This window comes from Gopherus flavomarginatus, chromosome 7 (genome assembly GCF_025201925.1).
Source record: "Gopherus flavomarginatus isolate rGopFla2 chromosome 7, rGopFla2.mat.asm, whole genome shotgun sequence".
NCBI classification, from domain to species: domain Eukaryota; kingdom Metazoa; phylum Chordata; order Testudines; family Testudinidae; genus Gopherus; species Gopherus flavomarginatus.
The window spans coordinates 21,139,761-21,164,875 of record NC_066623.1 but is presented as its reverse complement, the minus strand read 5'-3'; the positions used below and the strand labels follow the sequence as shown (position 1 = coordinate 21,164,875).

At 46.4% G+C, this 25,115-nt stretch overlaps 2 protein-coding genes across 6 annotated transcripts in view; both read left to right on the top strand.

Moving 5' to 3' along the window:
- Window positions 1–4,015, top strand: part of STK10 (serine/threonine kinase 10) — an 84,447-nt gene extending 80,432 nt beyond the window's left edge. The window contains exons 18-19 of the mRNA XM_050962902.1: window positions 321–434; window positions 550–4,015. Of these exons, the coding sequence (XP_050818859.1) occupies window positions 321–434; window positions 550–690 (255 nt within the window). The 3' untranslated portion in view covers window positions 691–4,015. The remainder of the gene's footprint in view (window positions 1–320; window positions 435–549) is intronic.
- A 9,795-nt stretch (window positions 4,016–13,810) lies between these two features.
- The window catches only part of SH3PXD2B (SH3 and PX domains 2B), a 127,994-nt gene continuing 116,689 nt past the window's right edge, over window positions 13,811–25,115 (top strand). For 4 of the 5 annotated variants that reach the window (XM_050962579.1, XM_050962577.1, XM_050962578.1 and 1 more), the window contains exon 1: window positions 16,749–17,079. In XM_050962579.1, the coding sequence (XP_050818536.1) occupies window positions 17,008–17,079 (72 nt within the window). In that variant the 5' untranslated portion in view covers window positions 16,749–17,007. Of the gene's footprint in view, window positions 13,896–16,748; window positions 17,080–25,115 lie in introns of those variants that run through there. The other variant, XM_050962576.1, reaches the window with a different exon arrangement.

Here is a 25,115-nt window from a genome sequence, read left to right as displayed (position 1 = left end):
TCATTTCACTAGCATTACCTGTACGGAGGAGGGGTCATGGCTGCTGTGAGAAATATGGTTGTGGGAACTGGCAGTTAAGTTTGACTGAAGGTGCAATCTCCTATCTGTTCCTATTAGAGGGTTCCCTTAAACATGTGATCATAGTTCAGAGCTCTGAGCTGCCCAAGGTTCAGCAGAAGTGGTGTAAAACCATAGGATGAGCATGGGTGGAGAGGGTTCTCCATTTCTTCTGGAGCATGTAAGGAGGAGATGGTTCTAGTGTCTCCTTGATACAGTCCATCCACAGACTCATTATCCCTTCTTCTGGTTCTTTTATTTAGAATGAGAAGTGTCATCTCTTGGTGGAACATGAGACCCAGAAACTGAAGGCCCTGGATGAAAACCACAACCAGCACCTGAAGGACTGGCGGGATATGCTGAGGCCACGGAAGAAGGTAACATTCCCTGCACACAGGCTGTTGGAGCCTGGTTGGTTGGCATGGGCTGTGTCAATACAGTGACAGCATGACCGCAAATACAACTCTCTTCTTTGTTCATTTTTTAATTAAGGCTCTGGAGGACGAGCTGAACCAGAAGAAGTGGGAGCAGGAGATGTTCTTCAGACTGAGCGAGGCAGCAGATGGTCAGACACCAGCATCTCTAAACAAACCTGTCAAGTTCGTTCCCTTCAGCTCTGCAGAGTGTTCATAACGCTTGGATCGGGGCGGGCCAGCGAGCTAGCTGGCACTCGCTCTACCTTGATTAGCTGTGGACAAGCAACTCAGGACTGCAGGGACCCTCTCACTGACACGCCGGCCTCCCTCAGGGCAGTTCCCTTCTGTGTTTCTGCTTTGCCTGAGAGAAATATGGCCTCCTGCCACTTCTGTCTGACCCTGGGAGATCAGCTTGATTCTGAGCAGAGGTGGCATTTCCTGGGACCGGCTCACTGTGCCAGAAGAGCTGCAGTGACTCTCCCAGCAGGGATAGCTGGCAGGGCTGTACCCATGATTCTACTCATGCTGTCTGCTGAACTCTTTACCCTGTGGATGAGACTGGTGTCCATGCTATGTCCAATCCTAGATTGGCGCAATAAATGCTATGGACATGAGAAGTATTAGAGACTCTCAAACACTGTCCAAAGTGGTTATTTAAACATCCCTATTATTTGTGGCTACCTCCTTCCCCTCTTTGTTGCCAGGGCAGTGGTTGGGTGCAGTTTGTCAGCATTAGCATTGTGTGATGCCACCCTGGCCTCCTGGATCCGTGAGGCCTACAAGGGTTCAGATGGTTTTCTTACAAACACAAAGCAGAGTTACCTGAGTTTTACTGTGGTCTCCACCTCCCCTGTTTGCTCGAAAGGGGTTCAGCAGTTTTTCCTCCCAATTTAAACCCTGGGGGACTAGCTGGGCTCCCCCGCTGAAATGTCTCTGCTTTTCCTTTGTTTGCCCTGGGAGTTGATGTTAAATGGCACAGCTTCCTCTCAGGTTCCTAGTCACTCTGTGTCACTCGCTGACCCCGCAGGACTGTGTGGGGTATGGTGTCTAGGAATCATACTGCCCTGTGCCACAGGGCAGTATGAAGCATCACAGCTATGCTGCTAGGCCAACCTAAAACTCTTGCCTCCTAAGAAAAGTTATGGTTGGAAGGAGGAGCAGGGAGAGGTTCATGGTTTTACTTGGTTCTGCAGTTTAACACACCGAGGTGTCAGTAGTGATCATGTACCCTCTGTATCGGGGGGTTACTGCTTCCAGAAAATACTTTTATCAGCCCTCAGAGCTGTGCACAAACTGGAGTTCAGAAAGTGCTGTGCATTTTTGGACATGTAGATTAGCCAGCCAGGCCTTTGCAACACAGATTACTTGCTGCAAAGCTTGGTTTCAAAGGATTCAAACTGGCAAAGACTGGGCAGTCTGGCTCTTAAATTGGTGATGGGAAAGATGCAATTGACAGCTCCGGCTGGCTTGCAGCTGTAAAGAGTAACTTCTTCCAGAAGTGGTGCCTAAGCTCCTTAAGCAAAGACCTTGCAAAGATTTGTCACGACTTTATCTCACATTCTCTTGGCTTCCCGCCTAGGGTTGGGGTTGTACAAAACTAGACAGGGCAGTTGTACCTCAAGTTCTGTCTACCTTTTTTCACCCGGGTCCACACGATGCTGTGAATCAGTCTCTCACTCTCCATCCCCAACACACACAAATTGGCACCATGATGGTCTACATCTCTGTTTAAGTAGTGACTGGGTAGGAATTAAGATTCCCTTATCCAAGCCTAGGTACTGCCAATCCTGAGAAGTCCCAAGGTATCCAGACTGCGGCCAGTCTCCTTATACTGTTCCAATCAGCAGAGTAGCAAGTGAATCTTGTGTTTCCGATACAGCTGTTGTCTGATTTTGACAAGAGCACAGAGTTGCCGTAGTGTACAAGATGCCTTGATATGTAGCATTCTCTCCCTTGTGTGACTGTCTGATCACAAAACAGCATGTGGTAACAGTTAGCTTTTCCTTCCTTTGGTCTATGTGCCACATTGTCATTTGAAGCTTAGATTGTATCTTCCAATCATGGGATCCTTATTAAAAATATTCCACCTAAGAGCAACTGTGTCATCATCTCAGGTGGTGTCTTAAGAGACTTACTAACTCTGCTGCGTAGCACCTACTTGAGGAGACGCCTCATGTTAGCATAGAATCCTAGATACATGGGAAGTTGAAAGCTTTGGAGCTCAAAGGTGTAAGTTTCGAAACACCTTTGTACTAAAGAGGAGGACATTTCCTATCCATTTAGAATTTTTAAAAAGTATCTTTCAGTTCCCTGAAAACTTGTGTCCTCTTGACTGTTCTGAGTTCTGTATGAAATTAAAGGTATTACTGTTTTATTACTTGACTCACAGTAGCTCTGATAGACTGACCTGGGCAGCCAGCCATACATAGTGGAGGCTTGACTGATATGTCAATGGAAAAAGAAAAGCACACAGAAGAACTGCATAGTTGGTTGTACCATCTCTCAAAGCACCATGCGTTCCGAGACCTGGGGTCCTTATTTTTTATTTTTATTTTTTTCACTCACTACTAAGCCCCTTTTTTGAAATGGCTAGTTTACCTCTATCTGCAGTATAACTGGTCTATTTCCTTAAGTATCAGCTGTGCCTTCATGATGTATCATACTGTATGGTGATGTTGCCTGTCTGGGAGTTGATGTAGGAATGAAGGAGGTGAGTTGTCTTTGAAGGACCTGGGTTGACTTGAGCCTTCTGATAGTGTTAGAAATGTCTTACAGTAGCCCTGGGGCCATTTTTTGTTCAGTCTTGCTGCTGTAAATTTAGAAGAACTCTGTGAAATCACTAGTGTCCCTGAGATTGGAATCCACCCCTTCATCTTTAATGTGTGCGTGACTGAAATGTTTATCATTGGAAGGACTTTCTGGAATACCTATACATGAGATACTTTTCCAGTTTAAATCTTTATGCTGGAAATAGAGAGAGGAGGAAAATGTCAAAGCATGAACAGTATTCCAGACAGTTTTTTCTCAGAACTCCATGCCGAAGAGTCAGTCAGAGCTAGACTTACTCCTAGCTTGGGCAAGAGTTTGATTTGTATGTTGTGCAGCAGCGATGATGGGGACAACTTCTGGGGGCTTCCAGCTTGAATGGGATATGCCAGCTCTTTGTAAATCAACAGTCATTCACTCATTAGTTAATCTTATTGGTGGCTAGAAACCTGTAACTTAGTTGCCATTTTCTTAACCTGGGATTGGGAACGCTTTCTTTTTTTTTTTTTTCCCGGTGCTGTTTGCTGCCTCTCAATTGCTGTATGGTGCACTGTAGCTTTACGTAAGTGCAATACTGATCTCTAAAAGGAGAGCAGTGAAGTGTGTTTTACAGTTGCAACGTTTAAAGGAAGCTTGTTCTTCCTTTTAAGGGTCAGATTTTTCTCCCTTTTTGGAAGTAATCTTTTTTCTAAGGCAAATAAAACCAACTTATTTTTGTCTGTTGGGGGTGGGGATGTCATTTTTATGTGGCTTTGAATAAAACTTTTTTTTTTTTTTTGAAATATTTTGTAAAGTGTCTTCAGTGGGGCAGCCACTCTGTGAATAGTAATCTAATGAAGTAACAAAGTGAGACACGGGGTTTGTGTCTAATGTTCTGTGTACTCTCTGAACTTGGCTTCAGATTGGCAGAGTTAGCCTTCTGTTAGTATATTTGGGTTTAACTGTGTGAGGGGACTCTGTGATACCTGTTCTGGGCTATCAGCCTTGCAAAGCAGAACTTCAGTTTTCCAGATGCAATTGACTGCTCTGAAAATGCTGTCGCTGCATGTAGCAATTTTGTATTGATGATCTCTGCAGGGAAGCTAGACCCCTCTGAGTCTAGGTCTCAGCTTCAAGCTGTAGCTCTTCTAAAGTCCTTGCTGATGTTAATCTAAAGATAGTTAAAGAGTGACACTGTTTGGCAGAGCCAGGAACTGCACTTTCAATGGGACTTGTATTCTGCCTTGAACTCATCAGTAATAGTGCTATGGTACCTTTAGTTTTCAGGAGCTCAAAACCCTTTACCAACATTTGGGAATTGGCCATGCCAACTTCTGATGCTACATGTGGTTACATCTGAGACCCAGAGGTTAAGTGACTAGTCCTAAGTCACTAGGGTGACCAGATGCCCCGATTTTATAGAAACAGTCCTGATTTTTGGGTCTTTTTTTCTTATATGGGCACCTATTACCCCCACCCCCGTCCCAATTTTTCACATTTGCTGTCTGGTCACCCTATAAGTCACAGAGCTGGAATAGAACCCATGTGGACTAATGCCCAGTTCTGTGCTGTTAACCACTGGACCATGGTTTTAGCTTTTGCTGGGGTGGACTCTGGCTTTGGGAACATCATAAGATTGTGAGACAGTACTTATTTCTTTACTGCGTTTATTCAGGGGGCTGTCTGTGGCTTCGACATTACTTCTCCAGTCTGCTCTGTCTAAATGTTTCTGTCTGTAACAGGCCATAGGGCCTGTTTAAACTTCATTTTTAAATAAACGTTGCTATAAATTCAAATTATAAACCAGTTTATATTATCCCCTTGGTGCCTGAAGTCTGGCATCAAGCGGGAGGAGGGGCTCTCGGCTGAGACTGTATAGTTTTATAATGGGAACACGATGTGCTCCAGTACAATAGAGTAGGTGGTGGAAATAGAAAGCAAAGCTACTTTGAAGAACTGCCTGTGCGTTGATGTCTGAATAAGAGTTGGGGATAATGGGCCTCAGTGGAATAATGAAGAGATCAGACACCTCTGGATACATGCATTTAATCTCTGCCCATGAGAGGCCTAAGGATGGAAAGGCAGGAGTTACAGCTCTGCTATCTTGGTCTGTAGGATGGGAACCCTGGGAGGGGTTACAGGAAGTAAGGAAGAAGGGGTAGCTTCACTGCCAGAAACAGCGCTGCTACTTTTCTAACTGGCTTGGGAAGCAGCGCTCCTCTCCTTCGTGGGTGCAGTCAGAACTCCCCTTCTTGTTTCAATCTACTCCAGCCATTGGCTAGAAAGGAACCCCAAAACAAATGCAACTGAGAGCTGATTGGGCGATGAAATGCCAAGACTGAATGAATGGTGTTGCATTCTTGTCTTCTCCGATTTAGAGACTGGAATCTGCAACCCTTCAGCCAACATGAGCAGCTCATATCGTTTTACATCCGCAATGCCAGGCTGAGAAAAATGTAATCGCAAACAGAGACTCCCTGGCTTCCCCAGTCCATATAATATAGCTACTGCCAGCAGGCAAATGCTCCAGTAATGATATGACACGCACCAGAGTAGAAGAATCTAGCGAACTATCTTATTTTTAGCTGCACCTCCCCGCCAGGGCTGACAGTCTCCTGTACATTGCTCAGAAATCATTTTTCCTAATCAGCTTTCAGATTATGCTGGTGTAGAATGGATGATCCTATAAGATTATCCTCGCTTAAACTGTTCTTCTTGTACAAAAACCTGGGTCAGATTTAAACATCGAGATAAACTTATTTTTATGAAAATGTTGAAAGAGATCTAGTGAATTTTTAGAAATACCCTTATCTACCTCCCTCCAAACACCAATTAAAAACTAAGCTGTTGGCTGCACAAAAACCCTATTTAAAGTAACATCTGTCTTTTCTCTCAAGTTCTTACCAGGCTTGAGGTGTTGTATAGTAATTGGCCCTACAGGGACAGGATGTCTGAATCTTGTACCTACCATTTACACAATTTCTGCCTCTCCTTGAGCCATTCTTGAAGGATATCCTAAGACAAACGGTGCTGTAGACATTTGCTTCTGGAATAACCTGTATCTCCCTTCTGAATGCTAAAGGCTACTGCATTTAAAGGATCCCATTTACAACTACTGCATTGTTAACCACTTAAATTCCTTGAAGACCAACTAGTTGGTGCTCAGGTCAAGTCAAATCTGTGGAGTCTGCTTGTTTTTCCTTTCCTGTACTTTCCAGTAGTAGCATGAAACATGTCACTGCCTCTTAATATTTTTCCCTGGGAGGTGCTGTTCAGTGACATGAGACCTTTCCTCTGCTCTCTGCGGGTGATGGAAGTTGCTCCTTTTTCATGCCAATGACAAACCCTCTGTGATTGCACCCATAAGAAATCTAGTAGAGCTCATCTGGTAAGTCAGTCCCACGTTCTTTGCAGAGGGCAACTCACACTTCCTCCATATGCTCCACTAGGTGGTACCCGCATTATAACATTGGGCACGACAACAGCCCCAGAGTGCAACTCTAATGCACATCTTTGTGTGAGAAAATATAAAACTGGAGCAGGTCAATTCTGATGGATGTTTTTCCTGTTTCTTGACAGTATCTCATTAAGAAAAATCACCCACAACTGCTAGGCTTACATTGAGCTTCAGTGTTGCTTCTCACAGCCCGCAGGGAATTCCTGATGCTCCCCTTCTCCATTACTGGTGTCACACCCTTGGTGTTGCCACTGATTTCCCATCTGATAGAGGACTGAACATCAGAGCCATAGGGCCTTCTCCGGGGCCGTTCCCCTTGTGACATACCTGTGCAAAGTGGGTGCAGCCTGGTACCATTCTGACCTGGCACTGTTACACCCACTCTACTCAGGCAAAAATGGTAATCCAAGAGTCAAGGCAGTAGAAGATCAGTCCTCTTGGCTTTGGACTTGACCCTGCCTGTCCTGGTGATTTCAGTCAGAGTGACAGGTGCTCAGCACTCAGGGCAAACTAAGAGGGTTGGCCAGGAATCTGTTGGGATCCAGTCCTGTTAGTATGCTGTAAGCATTATTCTACCACACATTTGCTCCAAAACATGACCACTGAAAGTGGCCCTGTGGTTGTGTTTGTAGATTTGGCTAGTACCTTGGTGGGAGGTGCGTGAAAGAATTGCCTTGGGGTTGCCATTAGTAGGGGAGAACCAGGGACACAAACACGCTTAGAACATACCTGTAACTCTGCAATCCCTACAACAGTGGATGGATGGAAAAGTACCTGGTGGACCTGCCAGCCAGACTGAACAGTGTTCCATTGCAGTTCAGAACTGAATCTGGAGTACTGCCTTCTGCTTCCAGTAAATCATTGACACCTGAAGAACGAGCAGGATGTGATTAACAGTTGGGGCTTACTACAGGAAAGGGCACAACCCATTTGCTATCTTCCTGTTGGATTAATAGTTTACCAAGAATCTTTCATCTTATTCCAAATTGCTGGACTCTTCTTCACAGGAAGAAGGGTTGGAGGTTGGGGAGTTCTTGACTTTTTAGACCTAGTGGTGCAAAGGCTTTTTTGTGTGATGCTCATGTCAGACTTAAACTGCAGCCTTAGTTTAAACATGAGAGATGTGATCATCTGCTCCTAAATTTTGACTGTGAAACTCTTCCTCATTTGGTGCTGCTGTTCTAATACCCCATCTGTCTATGCATAAACATAGGTATGGCCAAAGCAAAAGGCTCCTAAGCTCGATCCCTGACTTATGCCTCAGTTTCCCCTTTATAAAAGGGCAATACTTGCCTACTTTTGTACCAGGGCTGGGAAGAGTAACTGGCTAATACGTTTGGAAGTACTTTCCAACCACATGGCACTTATCATTCTGAACCACTTCTGCTCTTCTCCTTTGGTTCTTGAGTGGAGGGTGTCACTTTTACACAAGTAATGAACTTCTAAATGTATTGTCTTAAACTCATTTCTTTGGCCAGAAATTCTGCTTTTGCTTACACCTGAGCACCCTTCAGTTCTGTCCCAAGGTAGATGAGAAAACTTAAATTTATAGTTGTTTATTTAATAAGCTATCAGAACTCAACAGAGATCAGATGAGTGCTCTATAATCCACTTCCAGGCTACTCTGCCCTAGAAGCAATCTGGACAAAGCAGTACTCCACTCTTCTCCACAGCTGTCTCCAAGCTAGTTAATTAAAACCCAGGTGCAGCTTTACAGCATTAGTTGCAATTGTCTCTCACCCAGCCACTGGCAGCCAGTACAAATGCAACAGGTACCTGGTGTTCTAAAGAATGTATGTTGCAATAGCCTAGAGAATTAACTCTTTAGTTGGACCTTAATACTGGCAAAGAGCATCCTAGCCAGAATAACCTATGCTGTGCAGCAGTCCTGATACTGAGTGCTTCCTATTGATCTCTAGCAGTCTTTTGGCCTCCTGCCAGCATTCATGTCCCTGAAGTAGTGCGCTGGAGTGGGTTTATGATGGTGTGCAGAGATATACACAGGAGTTTATTTTAACAAGCCCCTATGTGGATAAACATTTATCTTAATAAAAGAATAAACAGAAGTAGCTGCCTGTGTGTGCTTTGCAGAAAGTTCACCAATGGAAGAGCATCATGGGTGGGTGCATGCAGCTATTTGTGTACATATAAAAAAATCAGAAGGGGCTGCGGAGTATGGTAAGGCAAAAGAACACAGCTGTGTGATTCCCTTAGCTGGTACCTCCCAACTGCTATTGCAGCAAGGAGGGGTAATGGGCCAAATAGCTCATTCAAATTTTCTCCTTTGTTTTTAATAGTTCAATATTAGGCATCTTTATGGTGGAAGCATGTGGAATGCAAGAAGGGTGCGTCAGCCCAGACGTAAAAGAGGCTTTTGTGCCCTCCTTTGAAGGGGGAAGATGAAGAGAGCAGCCACTGCTTGCTCTCCCCTCCCCCCATGTCTTTTCCTGGACAAAATTCATTTTGTGAACTCTGGTCCACTTCAAGCTGACACACGAGGTCTCCCTAAGCCCATGTCATTGTCATTTAGGCCTTCTCTGCTTTTCCTAATGCTCTGCCTCTCAGATCCCCCTCATACATAGATTAATTTAAGGGGAGTAGCTCAGTATTGAGTAGATTAGCCATTAGTGAAGGCTGAGAGTCTGCATAGAGTACGCAGGGGAGTGAATCTAGTCCATAAGCAATCTGTGCTAGGCCACTTGAGAGAGAGAGAGAGAGAGAGAGAGAGAATGTGTAAAATTCCATAGCCACAAATTCCATGTCATTATAAGAGGCAGAGCTCTGACCCGGCTGCCCCAAAAAACCTTCCTTAGCTCTGGGGCTGAAATGCCATCCTGGAATTGGGATTTATAGCCTCTCAAGGCTGCTGCCACTAGAGGGCAACAGGAACACACAGTTGAGCAGGACTGATTCTTCACTCAAGCATGCTAAACCTCCAAGCTCCCCTGGTAGGCCTCTGTGTCCAGAGAGACAAGCTCTGAGGGGCCCTTGGGGAGCTCTTGGTATTCTTGGATATGTGAAGTATTCTGTTTGGACTCCAACTTTATGCAAGGCGGAAGGGGGGTTAAAACTGACCTTCCCCTCTTCATATGTCTGGTTTCATTAACAATAAGTGATGCAGCAGTTAGAGTTGCAGGAAATAAAATGGTATGACACGGGCTAGAAGGTCAGTGTTACATGTTGAGGCTCTACAATTTCTCTGGCAGCTACCTGGTCTCAACCTGCATGCCTCAGCCCCCTGGGACCTCATCAGTCTAGAATCCACCTGCTGTTGCTACCTTAGTCATGGCAACTCTTGGGCATTTCCACACACCATCTGCCCAATCTCCCAGTACTACTGAGCCACTCATGGGAAAGTCAGCCACACTCCTAGGCCTCAGAGACAGAGCAGCAGCAAAGCCCAGCTGCTTCTCATGGATGCTAGGTAGGAACAACTACAAAGGAAGAGGGATAAGTATCCCCTTTGGATGTCTTTCATCCCTTTCTGCAGTTACCTTCCTCCCCTTGGCTAAGGTACATGCCTGCTGCCTCTCAGGGGCAGGATGTGGGGAGGCTGAGCCCAGCAGGGGGGTAACAGAGAACTGGCAATCTGTCCTGTCCTTTAAAGAAACAGCATTCTCTCCTCCAGAGCCAGTGTAGCAGAATTAACAGTATAAAGGGAGCCCTGTTTGAGGAGCTGCCAAGGAGCAAGATGTGGTGTTGGTCAGGAAATTAAATTCATTTGGAAGCTAATGATGTGCCAGCATTAGGTCTTGGGTAACTTTATAATGTAATTAAGATGCCCTGTGGCTCAGAGTAGATTGGTTACATCACCTGCTAGGGAGCTGCCTCAGAGACAGACTGTGGGTGGCACTGAGAAAATGGTGCAAATTCCTTGCTGGGTCCTGGAGAATCCTGGGCAGGCTGAAGGGCAGGCAGCAGGCTTTTGATGCTCCCCTGGTGCAGTCAAACAGGGGGTGCATAGACCACCTCAGAGGTGCATTGCCAGGAACTTGTTGTGGTTGGCTGCGCTCCCATCTTTGAGATGCATCCAGTTTCATGGACAATGCTGGGGTAATCTCTGTGTGTAGGGGGATTTCAAGGATACTGTTTATTCCCATCAGATAGGGAAAGGCTATTCCAGTTCAGCAAGTACCATGCTGTGCTGCTTTTGGTTTCTTCTGGTTGCATGTTGAAGGAGAGAAAACGGCCCTTTCTGTGAGTGCAGACTTGGTTTCTGGTCTCATCTATGGCTGGAGAAATAAAGCTAGGTTTTGCTTCATTTGGAAGGTAACTGTAGTGTAGAGGATTAGATTATACCCAGGCAATACTTTGTAGGGAGTGTGACAGGGCCAGGCCAGATGGCTACAGGAGACTGAGCGAAGGTAGAGACATTAGCCCCAGATTAAGCAGATCCCTTTTCCCTGGGTAAGATAACGGGCTGTTCCTGAACATTCAGGAACTTACTAGATCCAATTAAGGCAGACAGGCTAATTAGGACATCTAGAGCCAATTAGGAATCTACTAGAACCAATTGAGGTAGGCAGGCTAATCAGGGCACCTGGTGTAAAATGACCTTCCTTCATTTAGTCTGGCACACATAAGGATCTGGAAGTGAGAAGGTGTGTCGTTGGAGGACTGAGGAGTACAAACATTATCTGGCATCAGGAGGAGTTGAACTGGTCTGAAACAGACACCAGAGGGGAAGATCTAATTCAGAAAGAGATTGGGTCTGTTTCTAACCCACTAGGTGAGATGACAGAGACTGTGGAGATTGTTTTCCCTTTCCCCTATGCTGGTAAGTGATGAGGTCATCTGAGTAAACTGCAGGTTTGTGCCACTAACAAAAGTGGCTAAACTGAGGACTGCCATGAACATGTGAGGTGAGGAAATCTGCCAGAAAGTGCAGGATCCACCAAGGCAGAGAAGCAACGTTGTCACAGGAGCAATATTGTATCTGAAGACTGAGGTGGTTGGACAATATGGGACCTAACTGCCTTTTCACCCCATCTATAATGTCTCTGCTTCTCTGATTTTTATGTTGTTTTATTTGCAAAGGTGCAGGAGAACAATGCACACAAATCAAAGATGCAAGCCTCATACCGTGCGCTTAATTCCCCACAGCTGGTGTCATTCCTTCAGCACACATAGCATTTCCTATAACCTGTTCTGAGGTGATGAATTTCAGATATATATTATTTATGGTAATAAAAATGATGGCGGGGTTGTGTGGGAGAAAGGTGAAGCTGGGTTTGTGAGGAAAGATGAAAGTGATGCCTCTAGGGACAGTGGAATGGCCATACCAAGCAGAATGGGGGCAGAAAGAGGAGAGCCGTAGAATAAGGAGCACATCGGAGTACGGAGCAGCACAGCACAAAATGGAGGAAGCCTGAAATCGCTATTGTGATAGGTGCAAGAAAACACCCCGAAGTCTAATTTATTCATATCTATCTAGCAGTGCTTTTTAAACAAAAAAAAATCCACAAAGAAAATAGTTCCTATGGCCCTATAACTTTTCAGGGTTGTGGTTGAAGGCTGAAAACTGTCAGAACCAGTGCTTAGGGTCCACTGTTGAAAGCTGAATCAAAGCCATCCTTTTGGCTCACAGCAGTGGTGCCAATTAGGGAGGAGGACAAGGTTTTTGCACTTGCTTAATGGTCCATGAGCTGCAGAGACAGGAGGACTGTGCCATTACTACTTTTAAGCAGTGGTCTTTTACTAAATCAGTATAGCTGCTGCCAGAACATTGCTCCAACTGCATGGTCACAATGCCACTGAAACTTGACCTAGCTGTCCCTCCGTACAGTGAGTGGCCAAATGGGGAGTCACAGAGAACTTGATGCCTGGCGGCACTGACTTTTGCACTGTGGGGGTAAGAGAGAGGAGAGACTCTCTGGCTGAAGGAGCCCTTGGGTCCCTGCAGGAGGAGAGAAAAGAGGAGACCAGAACAGTTGGGAGGGGGAGATACTGGAATTTGCCCCTCCCACTCCAAGAAATATCTGAATTGGCACCACTGTCTGTCTCCATGGCCCCCATTGGGGGTCAGGACTCAAGGCCCCCTTTCACTTGCAAAAATAGCCTTTGAATTGGCACCACTGTCTGTCTCCATGGCCCCCATTTGGGGTCAGGACCCAAGGCCCCCTTTCACTTGCAAAAATAGCCTTTAAAATTGCCAGTTGATCATGGAAGTTTAATATTTGTATCATAGACTCATAGACTCATAGGTCAGAAGGGACCAATCTGATCATCTAGTCTGACCTCCTGCACAAGGCAGGCCACAGAACCCCACCCATCCAATTTTATACAACCCCTATCCCAGGACCGAGTTATTGAAATCCTCAAAAATGGTTTGAAGACCTCAAGCTGCAGAGACACCACCAGCAAGCGACCCGTGCCCCACGCTGCAGGGGAAGGCGAAAAACCTCCAGGGCACCTGCCAATCCGCCCTGGAGGAAAATTCCTTCCCGACCCCAAATATGGCGATCAGCTAAACCCTGAGCATGTGGGCAAGAGTCACCAGCTAGCACCCAAGAAGGAGTTCTCCGCAGCAACTCAGTACCCATCGCATGCAACATCTCCCCGCAGACCATTGAGCAGACCTGTCTGGTGGTAATTCAAGATCAATTGCCCAAATTGACGATCCTATCATAACATCCCCTCCATATACTTATCAAGCTTTGTCTTAAAGCCAGGAAAGTCTTTTGCCCCTACTACTTCCCTCGGAAGGCTATTCCAGAACTTCACTCCCCTAATGGTCAGAAACCTTCGTCTAATTTCAAGTCTAAACTTCCTAATATCCAGTTTATACCCATTCGTCCTCGTGGCTACATTAGTACTAAACTTAAATAATTCCTCTCCCTCCCTAACGTTAACCCCCTTGATATATTTATATAGGGCGAGCATATCCCCCCTCAGCCTTCTTTTGGCCAGGCTAAACAAGCCAAGCTCTTTGAGTCTCCTTTCATAAGGCAGTTTTTCCATATCACTTTTCCTAAAGCTGATGGACTCCCCCTCTACCTCCAGCTATCCAGGGCTGGCCTTAGGAGTCAGTAAAATCTGGGGACACAGGTCCTTCAATATTATTCGCGTGTGTGTGTGTGTGAGAGAGACCAAAGATCAATTACTTTGTGGTGATCTTACTGCCTCCACCCACAGCCATTATCTCCCTCCTGCTTCTGAGATGGCAGTTTTTCTGAGCAGCCAGCAAGACCTCTGCCCATGAGGAGGAGCAGCTCGCTAAGGTGGGTGGCATCTCTATTAAAGAGGTTCTCCAGCAGTGGTCTGTGGAGCACTTCCTGGGGGCTTCTGAGGATGTGGTTGGTCACATTGTGCTGGCTCCTCCTCCATCTTTCCATATACTTAATTTGCATGAACAGAGCTAAAAAATATATTACATACTTTTATAATGCTGATCTCCTGTAGGAACAGGAAATTGTCCTGGGGGCACCTCGCTGGTAGGATGAGTCACCTTGTACAAAAGTTTGCAATCCTTGATCCGTTGGATTACATGTGGTGCTGAAAGCAAGGGCTTCCTCCAAATCAGGTCTGGCTCTGTGTCCCAGTTCCTTGGCAGCCCTTGGCAAGTCACTTAGGAGCAGATTTGTAAATGTATTTAGGCACTTACTTCCCCCAGGAAGTTAGGTGCCTAAATACCTTTAAAAATCTGACTCTTTCTCTGTTTCTCATTCTTTATGAGAGTCTGTAATTTTGGGTGTACCTAAACGTGTGGAGTTGTTTTCAGAAGCAACCTGAACCCGATGCTCCCCATGCCTGTAACCCATCTCCAACTACCTCCTGCCCAAAGGGCAGGGGCGGCTCTAGGCATTCTGCTGCCCCAAGCACGGCAGGCAGGCCGCCTTCGGCGGCTTGCCTGCGGAGGGGCCGCTGGTTCTGTGGCTTCGGCGGACTTCCCGCAGGCGTGGTCCCCTCTGAAGCCGCGGGACTAGCGGACCCTCCGCAGGCAAGCTGCTGAGGGGCCAGGGCAGCCTGCCTGCTCCCCTCGCAGCACCGGCAGAGCGCCTCCCCCCTGGCTTGCCACCCCAAGCACGCACTTTGGCGTGCTGGGGCCTGGAGCTGCCCCTGCCAAAGGGTCAGCACAGTGGCAGACTCTTTGCATCCTCCTACCGTCCACCCTTGCCTCGTTGTGCTGTGTATGTTATGGAGTGAGAGGTGCTGCAGTTTGTCAGCAGGGGCAGTCCAGATCACGCCCAGAATGCACAAGGTGGTGCTGGCCGGCAGGGGTGGGGCATATAACCACCACTGTGCCAACCCTCCTGGGCAGCAGGAAGTAATTGAAGAGGTCCTGAGCTGAGTGGGGGGACAAATTGCAGGGGGAATAGAGCACAGCATATGAAGCATGAATGGGGCAGCATGGGGGGGGGGACAGAAAGAAGGGACAGTAGCCTTGTCAGCTCTCTGATTTTAATGAGAGTCTCATATTTGTCCTTTAAGCCCCAGCTTCCAGGAGATTCTGGGAGAATCTCAGCTTTTGTTTTTAAGTATGTTACTAGTTGTTATGGTTATGAAGAAAGAAAATAGGACCCTCACCCCTCAAGGCTCAAATAGCAGCAAGCATGAAAAATACCCCCGTGCAAGTGTTTTTAAAAATCTGGTGATTTTTGTAAGCCAATGCTGTGGGTTTTTTTTAAGGGGCCTGGAGGGTTGGATGGGCAATATGGGTCCAGAGACAGACATGGAGGGGCGAGGGTGGAGGAAGACACTGCCCCCCCTTCCCCCTGACCGGTACACCGCCAGAGTCATGCAAAGCGAGAGACACTATGAATGCAGGACTGTCTGCAAATAGGGGAATTTACGGCTCATTCCTCCAGCCCTGAGAGACAGCTCCTTGTTCTTCCGTCCCTGCCCTGCCCCCGCAAAAAACTCCCCACCCCAACAAACCGGGTTCGGTGGTGCACTAACGCTTCTGAGCACATCAAGCCGATGTAACCCCACCGCCCGGACAGGTCTAGCAGTCGCAGCAGCTACGCCTCGCCGCTGCCCTCTATGGGCCATCCTGGGATCCGCACCTCCCAGCCGCGCGCGCTGCAGGAGAGGGTAACTCAGCAGCAGGGCTGGGGCTTGCAGTGCAGGGGTGAGTCGCTGTGGCAGGGGGAGCGCGGCTGTGGCGGATGAGCACAAAGGCTCCCTGTGGAAGAACCGCACGGCTCAGGGGCCGCCTTTCTCTCCTGTGGGGAGCGCAGCTTGTCTCCCTAGCAGCCTCCTTTGCACTCCCGAACGAGGAGGGGAAGTTGCCTTTCCCTTGGGATGAAGGCCTTTTTCTCTTGAACTTTTGGTTGCGTTTAGCTGCTGCCTGTACAGCTCCCCTTTGTCCCTTCCTAAAAAGAAACTGGGGCCAAATGAGGAGACCGATGTAGCTAAAATGATGAAGGGAGGGTGGGTGCATCTACCGTTCAGAGCAAAGTTTGACTATCCCCACCAGAGTTCAGTCGCCAAGATTCCTTTGCCCCTAATCTCTAGAGCAGAGGTTTGGGGGGCCCCCGGGAGGTTGTGGTTACCATGGAATAGTGGTTTTCAACCTGTGAGCCCTGGGCCCCTGGGGGTCCACGCAGAGTGTGTCTAAGATTTCCAAAGGAGTCCGCACTGCCATTTGAATTTTTTTAGGGGTCTGCAAATGAAAACCATTGCTCTGGTGCTGCTTCTCCCCAGAATGTGACTGGCGGGGCTGCCGCCTAGGTGCAACGAGGAGGACACCAAAGCCAGTCCTAGCTGGAGCAAGAGCCGGGGAAATGCAAAGACAGCAGCAGGAGACACTGCCATGCACCTGCACCGCGGAGCGGCTCAGTCAGATCCCTGGGGAAAGCAGCCCAGGGGGCAGGGATGTTGGAGAAACTCTTGAGTATCTCCTGTAACTGGAAAGGCATCGGACCCCGCACCTCACCCCAGCGCGGCGAGCTGGTTTGCTGGCACTGTGTGAGCTTTAGCTGTGTTCATAGCCCTTTAAGAGCCCGGGAGCTGGGCTGGGTCTGAGCACATAACTCACTGCCCGTGCCTGGGCGGGATAGGCTGCTCCGCAGGGGTGGGCTGGAGGAAGGAGTCCTCCATCTGCAAACTCTGGCGAGGGGGACTGGGCGAGGGAGCGAGAGAGGAGAGGTGGCAGCGGCTCTGCTACCCCAGCTCAGTGTCTCTCTGATCGTGGCGTGGGCATTTCTTTTTTCACTCCTCTTCCTCTGTGTGCTTGCTCCCTAGTTTAAGGCCTGTCAGCTGTATGTGTGGCAGGAGCTGTGCTGCACCAAGCCCCGATCTCCAGCTCTTCCCCCTCTTTTCTTTGTAGCCCGGAGGATTATTTGAACATTTCCCTTTGCTTTTGGGGGCCGGATTGCAAAGGACAGAGCCATGCCCAGGAGAAGCATCTTGGAGGTGAAGGTGTTGGACGTGCAGAAAAGGCGAACCCCCAACAAACACTATGTGAGTGTCTAACCCTCCCCCCCAGTCCCGCCCCCAGATCTGGGGATGGAGCACCCGGTCCCAAAACCATCCCCAGGTCCTTTGGGGAAGGCGTGCGAGGGCTTTAAGGTTTCTGACCTTCTGTAACTATTTTCAAATTGACCAAAAGTAGCCCTCCCTGGTGCTGCTGGGCTGGGAGCCTGCCAACCTTTTCCTTGTGGGACTCGGCAAAGTCCTGAAAGAAAATGCTGGTTACAGGGATAGCTTCTCTAGCAAAGGGGATCTGCTTAGGAACGGGAGTTTTTTCAAGTTTTACTGTGTGTAATTATCCACCCTCTTCCTCCCGCTTCTACGTTTACTTAACAGGGGATTCATTGCAATTGCAATATTCTGTTAGTTGTATTTACAATAATTTCTTACTATTACTAGTTATAGTCACTTAGAAAAGAGTTTATTCTTCAGCAGGGAGCACTTACTTCCTGGGCCGGTGGAGTGCATGAGGGTCCCCCCCCCATTTATGTTGTCTTAACTAAGCAAAGGCAGGGCACTGTGTCTTTCATACAGTACTAGTTGTAGGGCGAGTGTTCCCTTTGGCCCTTCTTCAGCTGGGATGGGAAGGGTTACATACTGCTCACCACAGGGACCTCCTCTCTGGCGAAGTTTGACTTCTTGGTTCCCGAAGCACTGACCCAGCGTGGGAGGTGGAGATTCCTGGTACAGAATTGTAGTAGTTTTTTTTTTTTTTAAAGTTTGTTTTAAATTATAGTTGCTGGAGCAGGTCTGGAGAAGCTGCCTCCCTGGCTAGCAAGCAGATTTTGTGATCCCTTAAAGGAAAGTGGTGGCTGTTCATCCAGTTCTCCTATCTCAGCTGTGGTCTAAATTGTGCTGCCTCCTGTGTAAAGCAGGATGCCGGCCTGCTGTACTGCTCCATGCAGATGTGAAGCTAACATTAAAAAAGACATGTCGGATTTCTATAGCCTGAGAGAGACAAAGGCAGGGAGTCTTTTTGAATTCACACGTCCCATACCCACTGCGTACATTGCTGGCTGTTTGTTTGAATCCTAGTCTTGATGTATCATGCCCAGCTCACAGCAACACCGAGCTGTCAGATTCTGCCTGGAGAGCGAGCCTATTGGGAGCACTTGCAGTCCAACTCCTGCCTTATGTCATCACCATTGAAGCAAGATATGTCTGAATGGACCTCTCGCTCTCTCCTTTCTGATATTCCACCTACCTAATGGCAAAGGCCTGTTGTTACTATTTATTTAGCTCAGCAAATGTGCATAATGCTTTACAGACCAATTCAGAATAAGCCCTTTGCCCACATAGTTAGTAATCCAGCCCCAGTAGGTGTCCAGGCCAATGGGTAATAATGCACAAGGGGACATAGTGGCTGAAGAAGTCTGCATGAGAAGGCTAGAAAAAGAGAAAGCGGGTGGCATGGGGGAAGCTGGTGGCTGTTGCAAGTGTAAGGTTTAGCACACAAAGTGAGGAGAGGAACAAGGGGTGATGAGGACTGTAGGATGACATGGAAGCAGAGGTGCAGACAGGGCGGTGGTTTTCTAGCTCCTTGTGGGTTATGAAATGGGAGTCTGCAGTGCCGGATTTGGCAGGGTGCAGATATGAACTGCTTTTGTGGAGCCATTTTGTTGTACTTATAGAATGTAGGGGTTTGTGCCACGCTTAACAGCTGTGAGTCCTGATCCGTGTGGCTGTTATACAGTCTGCATGGCCTGTTGCTTCCTTCACCAGATTTGCTTCCATTCATAATGCCCAGTTGATAATACCTGTCATGGAGTTGCTTTAGTGCCGATTTTCCTGCTAAACTGGGAGCTCTTTGGGCTCAGGGGTTATCTCTGTCTTTGTGTCTTGTATAGTGTTGTACATGTCTGTGCTTAATGATTGGCAATGAATTCCCCAACATGATGTATTATTGGTGTGGAAAAGATGTTTCATCTTCCTCTGATGTATCTGGCCATAACCACTTCTGGAGCTGGGATGCTGCTGGATTTAGTCCAATCGAGTGTGGGAAATCTACACAGTGCACAGTGTATAATAGAACCCAGGCATGCCCCTAGCAGACAAAGCTTTGGTTAATGGTAGGAACTTGCACTCCCAGTGTTTGATTTGTAACCCAGTTCATCTGATAATGAAAGGATGATAATGCTGGAAAGGTACCTGGCAGGCTTGGTGTAAGGGAACCTCAAACTGCCATTAGTACATCCTGTGTTTTCTAGTGGAACTGGCTGCTCTTTAGCCAGGCTAAATGGACTGGTGCTGGTAACATGTCTCTTAAAATCCTCCTGTTGCAGAGTTCTGAGTTGCGGTGCTCCAGCTTGTTGTTTTGAAAGTGGGACAGACCTGTTTTCTAGATAGCAATCAAGGTGCTCAATTAAACCTGTTTGCACTGCTTGTCTCCGCCCACATGTGACTGTGAAGTGAAGCTAGAGGGTTCTGTCCTGGATTCATTGTGAGCTGCCCATACCCTATAAACTACAGATTCAGGCACCTACCAGTACCTTGTGGACACTTTATGAAAAGTTATATCATATTTCAGGGCTAACACAATTTAAAGCTGGCTTCTCCCCTTGGCATAACCTTAACATGGGACAGTCCAGTGATGCGCACACAGTTAATTCTGCACCACATAAGGCACCTCCTATATGATTTAGGCTATGACATTGGGAATTTGAGTGACTCTCTACTTCCAGTAATGTGCATTTTAATAATGACTGAGCTGTGTCACCCTGGAGTTCTTAAAAGACATGCTACCTTTCAAAAAGGCACCTCTCTGGGTTACTCTTGCCAATGCTTTGCTTGCGAAGCTACCATGTGGCAGTGAGCAAACAGCAAGGGATAACCACAAGTCTGGTAACATAGCTATAACTAAGCAGAACCAAGCTTTCTCTGCCCCTGAGTAGGCAGACCCAAACTTTGCTTTGCTTTTCCTCCTCCAGCCCCCAAACTCGCACCTCTTTCCCCCTCTACTTTGCCTGGACCGTGCTTGCTCATCGTACTTAGATGATGCATCATCATTTCTGGAAAACGTATATGTGACTGAACTTGGCTGCCTATGGTTTCTGTATTTTGTATTGGGAGACTAGGTAACTATTGAACTTTTCTCAGTTTCTGTCAGTGTGTGGAGGATACCTGCAAGAGTGTCTAATTCCTCATTCTTCTAGGCCTCTTTACTCAGCGTTGGGAATTCTATATATCTTTGAGTCCCTACTTCCCCTCCAGGCTTCTTGTGTGATTGCCACCAGTCCTTCCAGCCAAGGTAGGACAGGAGTCCGTTTGGAACTCATCCATTCTGTTCTTTCATCATTTTGCTGCCTGCTGTATACATCTACAAAGGGAGAGTCCCAGGGGATCAGATGGAATCAGGAGCATTGGTAACATTCACAGTCTTCCAACAGAGAGAAATGTTTCGTGAATTATTGGGGGTAGGAATGGAGATGGGGACACTTTAGTGGGATTCTGGCTTTGTGGTATGGAAAATTCCCATCACTAGTGTACATGTGCAGTTTGGAGGATAAAACCCTTAATGTGGTGGAACATCCTGCCCTGAAACTTTCTAGCTTGTGAGGAGAATGTGGATGGAAGGCGTGTTCTTTAACCAGTCACTGGTAATTGACTGTGTGCTGCTTATCCACTCATTGCTTTCCAGATTCCCCTCTTTGAACCCAAGTCTCAAACATCCTGTCTTATTCCTCCACAGTAGTTCTTCTTGAATGGAGTTAAGAAATAGTGAAAGCCAAGGGGGCTCAATGCTGGATCAGAGCCTAGGAAGTGGCTAGAATCTTCTGGAAAGCAGAGCCTCACAGAGCTGTGTTGGTGCTGGAGTGAATGAGAAGAGTACTGGCCCTGTTTGAAGAGATCAGTAGGAACCAGGCAGATTCACAAAGCCAGTTAATTATATAGAATCAAAACCTATATTTTTTTTTTTTCCAGTAAAAGAGAAGGGGATGAACGCAGCTGTGTCATCTGGCTTTTGACTGTATCTGCTGGCAAACGGCAAATCAGAGCCAACCACTAAGCATACATACTAAACCTTTGCTTCCAAGCATCTCATTTCTGAGCGTAAACCTGCTCTTTTTTGACCCCTAAGAAGCATCATATATGAGTGTGGAGGAACTCTTTTCCCCCATTCCCAGCACTGTGATCTGACCTGTAAATGACCCGTGGTATTTAATTTATGTCCCCACTTAAATCAGAAACTTTAATTAGCTTGGACAAAGGGGCAATTGTATTACCTGAACCCAAACCAGTCTGAGAAACTGGGGATATTTATTCCCTAAAGAAAGTTGGGTCAAGAAAGGACTCAGTTGGTCTTACTCTCCAGCTTTGGTGGCCTGAGAAGACCTATTTTCTTCAGGTTCCTGTGAGGTGTCCATCACCATGGTATCTGAGCACAGTAGAAAGTGCAATGTTGTGCAGTCAGAGACAAAACCTTCTGCGTCCTCAGCTCTGTTTTCCATTTGGTAGAAATATGGTGCCTTCTGTTTTGAAGATGTCTTCCTTTTTGAAGAGTGAGTCTGTGCTGTCTGGTCAGTGGGAGTGAAATAATACCATGCAGCCCTGCTGGCGTGTGTGTGTGTGAGAGAGAGAGACACGTCCCTCTGCTGCTATCTTAACCATACATGCTAGAGCTGTTCTCTCTCCTGGAAATTTTTCAACCCTCCTTCTGCTGTTAGAGGTGACACACATAGGGTGACCAGATGTCCCAATTTTATAGGGACAGTCCTGATTTTTGGGTCTTTTTCTTATATAGGCTCCTATTACCCCCCACCTCCTGTTCCAACTTTTCACATTTGCTGTCTGGTCACCCTAGAGACACACAATAGTTTCCAGGGAGCAGGGCTCAGCATCCCTTATGGAGCCTTTATATTTCCATCCACCTCTAATCCATCCTGACCCCATGTCCCATCTTGCTGCTGCCTTTCTGGCTAAGGAGGAATATTCATGAGTCACTTCAGAGGCCATCACGAAGTTGGAAAGATCACTGAGTGATATCAAGCACGTCTCAATTTCCTCCCCAAGTGGCTGAGGAGAGGCTAGGCTAGGCTAAAAAGTATGGTGCCAGCTAACATTTTTGAATAGTTGTGTAGGCTTTAACACATGCTAAAATTTAGGAACTGCACTAGGCTTTAACTCTGCAAGTTTAGCATATGTGTGGACATAGCCTTTAATTAGTCTATTCAGACATACTAGCTAATGTGTGTGGACATCACACCTTTAAATCCTAGTCCAGACAAGGACTGAAAGCACCTGGACAGTGCAGATGATTTGGAACGAGCCCAGCTGCACTCAAAAGGGCTCAATCAACTGAAGAAGTCCAAGCTTGCTTGCATTATGCATGTGTGAAGTGGTGTGCACCTTGATGGGCCCACTCATAAGCAAGTCTAGTAAGATTTGGTTCGAGAGCCAATTGTGGGAGGTGTTTTCCTCTTTCCTGCTCCCCTCTCTGTGGTAAACCCTGGGATCCTGGAAGGCTTTCACTTCTTCAGTGTTACTGAGCTGAGGATTCCTCACAGCACATAAGTCTACCACTTCTGTCAAACTAGCCCTGTTTCCACTAGCAGACAGGCTATAGGGAGAGGGAGAAATGTTGGAATGTTAAGGCCTTGTCTATACGTACAGCACTGCAGTAGTGCAGCTGTACCAATACAGTTGTGTTGCTGCAGCATGTCTGGTGAAGACACTCTGTGCTGATGGGAGAGTGCTCTTCCATTGCCATAATAAATCTTCTGCCACTCACAGAGGTGATTATGTTGGCAGGAGAAGCTCTCCCACTGACAGACCACTGTGCACATGAGCACTTACGTTGGTGTAACTGATGTTGCTCGGTGTGTGTGTGTGTGGTTTTTTCGACATAAGTTATGCCAACATAGGCTATGTCTACACTACAGCCTTACTTCCTGCTCCGGGGATACGAGCCCTGCTTTGCTAGCTGTAAAATGGTATTGTAGTGCTGGCATGGCAACTTCTCTTAGCCAATTGTCCCTATGTGTTGATATGTAATCGCACCATTTGGTTGGCTGAGCATTCCTAATACTTCCCCTTTCTGTCTGGAAATGGAGGGGAAGTGTTTAAAAAAAAATTACCATTTTGCAGAGATTCTTGGGGTTAACTTTTCTCTAAAATGAAAGGGCTGGTCTCACTCCTCAGGCCAGATTGCCTGGACTTTACCGCTCTCTAGTCCGGTTTCTAAATAAGTGACTCCCTTTCATTCATGCAGTGGGACAGTAACCCTGCAGTGACACTTCCATTCCAGAAGTGTTGTAAGAGACTCCAGCTCTGTTTCAGGACTCTGTCATTGTGGGATATTGCCAGTGAATATATCCTAAGGCTACATTGCAAATCGTAAGAGGCAAAGTCCAAGAACACAGTTTAAAAATAATCGTTACAAGCATCAGAATGGCAGATTGTGATCTGCTCTGCCAAGTCTTGGGTTCTGATAAATGAATGGTGGTGTTTTTTTTGTTTTTTGTTTTTGTTTTTGTTTTTTTGGTGTTTTCTCTTCTAATCTGTAGTTTTCTAGTTGAAATAGGTTAAATTTTCCTTTAAAGGATATTGCCCAGTTTCTTTTTATAGTTCTATCATTTGTAATAACCTCCTAGAAGCCTAAAAGTAAACTTTCCCTGCCAAATCTAGTTTTCTTCTGTTAAGCAAACAGAGAGATTTTCATTTTAATGCAGCTGCAGTTAACATGTTTTGTGATATCGATGAATAGCTATATGTCATCACCTCATTGCGTCTTTTGTTTGTACAATCCCATTCTCCTCAATTCTGTTAGAACTCCTCTGAGGTTAGAGTTTTTAAATATAAACTCCTGCTGCAGAGCACAAAACAAAACTGCATTTTACAGAAATGGTGTGTGTGTGAGGGTTTGTTTTCATTAGATTTTGCTGTAACATAATGATATTTTGGGTTGTGTGTGCACAGGAAGAATCCCACAAAACTAGTGTCCAGATTAGGTGTATAGTTGCAAATTAAGCACACACTGTGTGTATGCGCGTGCATGCATGCACAAGTGCCGTTACCATGACTACTGCTGCAAGCTGGGTAAATGCCCATGCAGATGTCTGTAACTACCTGATTTGCATATATAGTTACCTAGGAACTTTCAGGCAAATTTGTGCATGTAATTTTTGAAAGTCTGGCCCTTGATGTTTAGAATCCATAGGATTTTTTTCCATGTTGTACTATAAATCATTTTTAAGGTAAATTTATGTTTAGTTCTAAAGCCCGAACTCTTGAAAGCTTCAGTAGATATCTTTTCTGCAAGGCTTCTACCATATACGGTGAACCAGTTACTAGTGGCTTCATTTGCCAAATAAAATATGCATAACACTAATCTGAAACCAGATCTAGAATCATTAAAGAAGAAATGTTGACTTCTTTGAACCAAGGGACTGCTGATCCAAAGAACCACAATAACTTATGGGCTGCTCAAATGTCTTCAACAGAAGATGCCACCTGCAGAAATAGAAATGGCAGTCTGGACAGCTTGTGCCCATTGAGCTTTGAAATAAAGAGTTTGTGGTTCAAACTTGATCAGTTGGATAGCATCCATAATCACCATGTATAGTTGGATTATTTTTGAACCATATTGGCTGCATAGCTTTAAAAGGGCATTGGAAGTCCTTAGAATCCTCTAGAGAATGACCATACTTACTTGGGATGTGGCTGGAATGTCCTATGAGGAAAGGCTTAAGGAGGGTAGGCTTAGTCTGGGGAAATATGTGGTTGAACAGTGACTTATTGGTAAGGAATCTATCCAGGGGTCGCACAGGAAACTAGGATTTTCATTACAGAATAAAAACTGGCAAAGCAGAGGGTTTGATTCTCCATGTTAGGAAAAACTTCTTCACTCAAGGGGTTACTGCTGGCAGGCAGGCTGATCCTGGTAAAGGACAAGGGCAAGGGATAGTTCAAAGGTCCTTTCCGTCACAACTTCCTAGAAGGTCCTTTAGCAACTTCCTATGTTGCCTTCAGCAGTGGTGTCATTGCAAAATGTGACATTTATTTTCAATTGGCTGTGGTGCTGCTCTTTT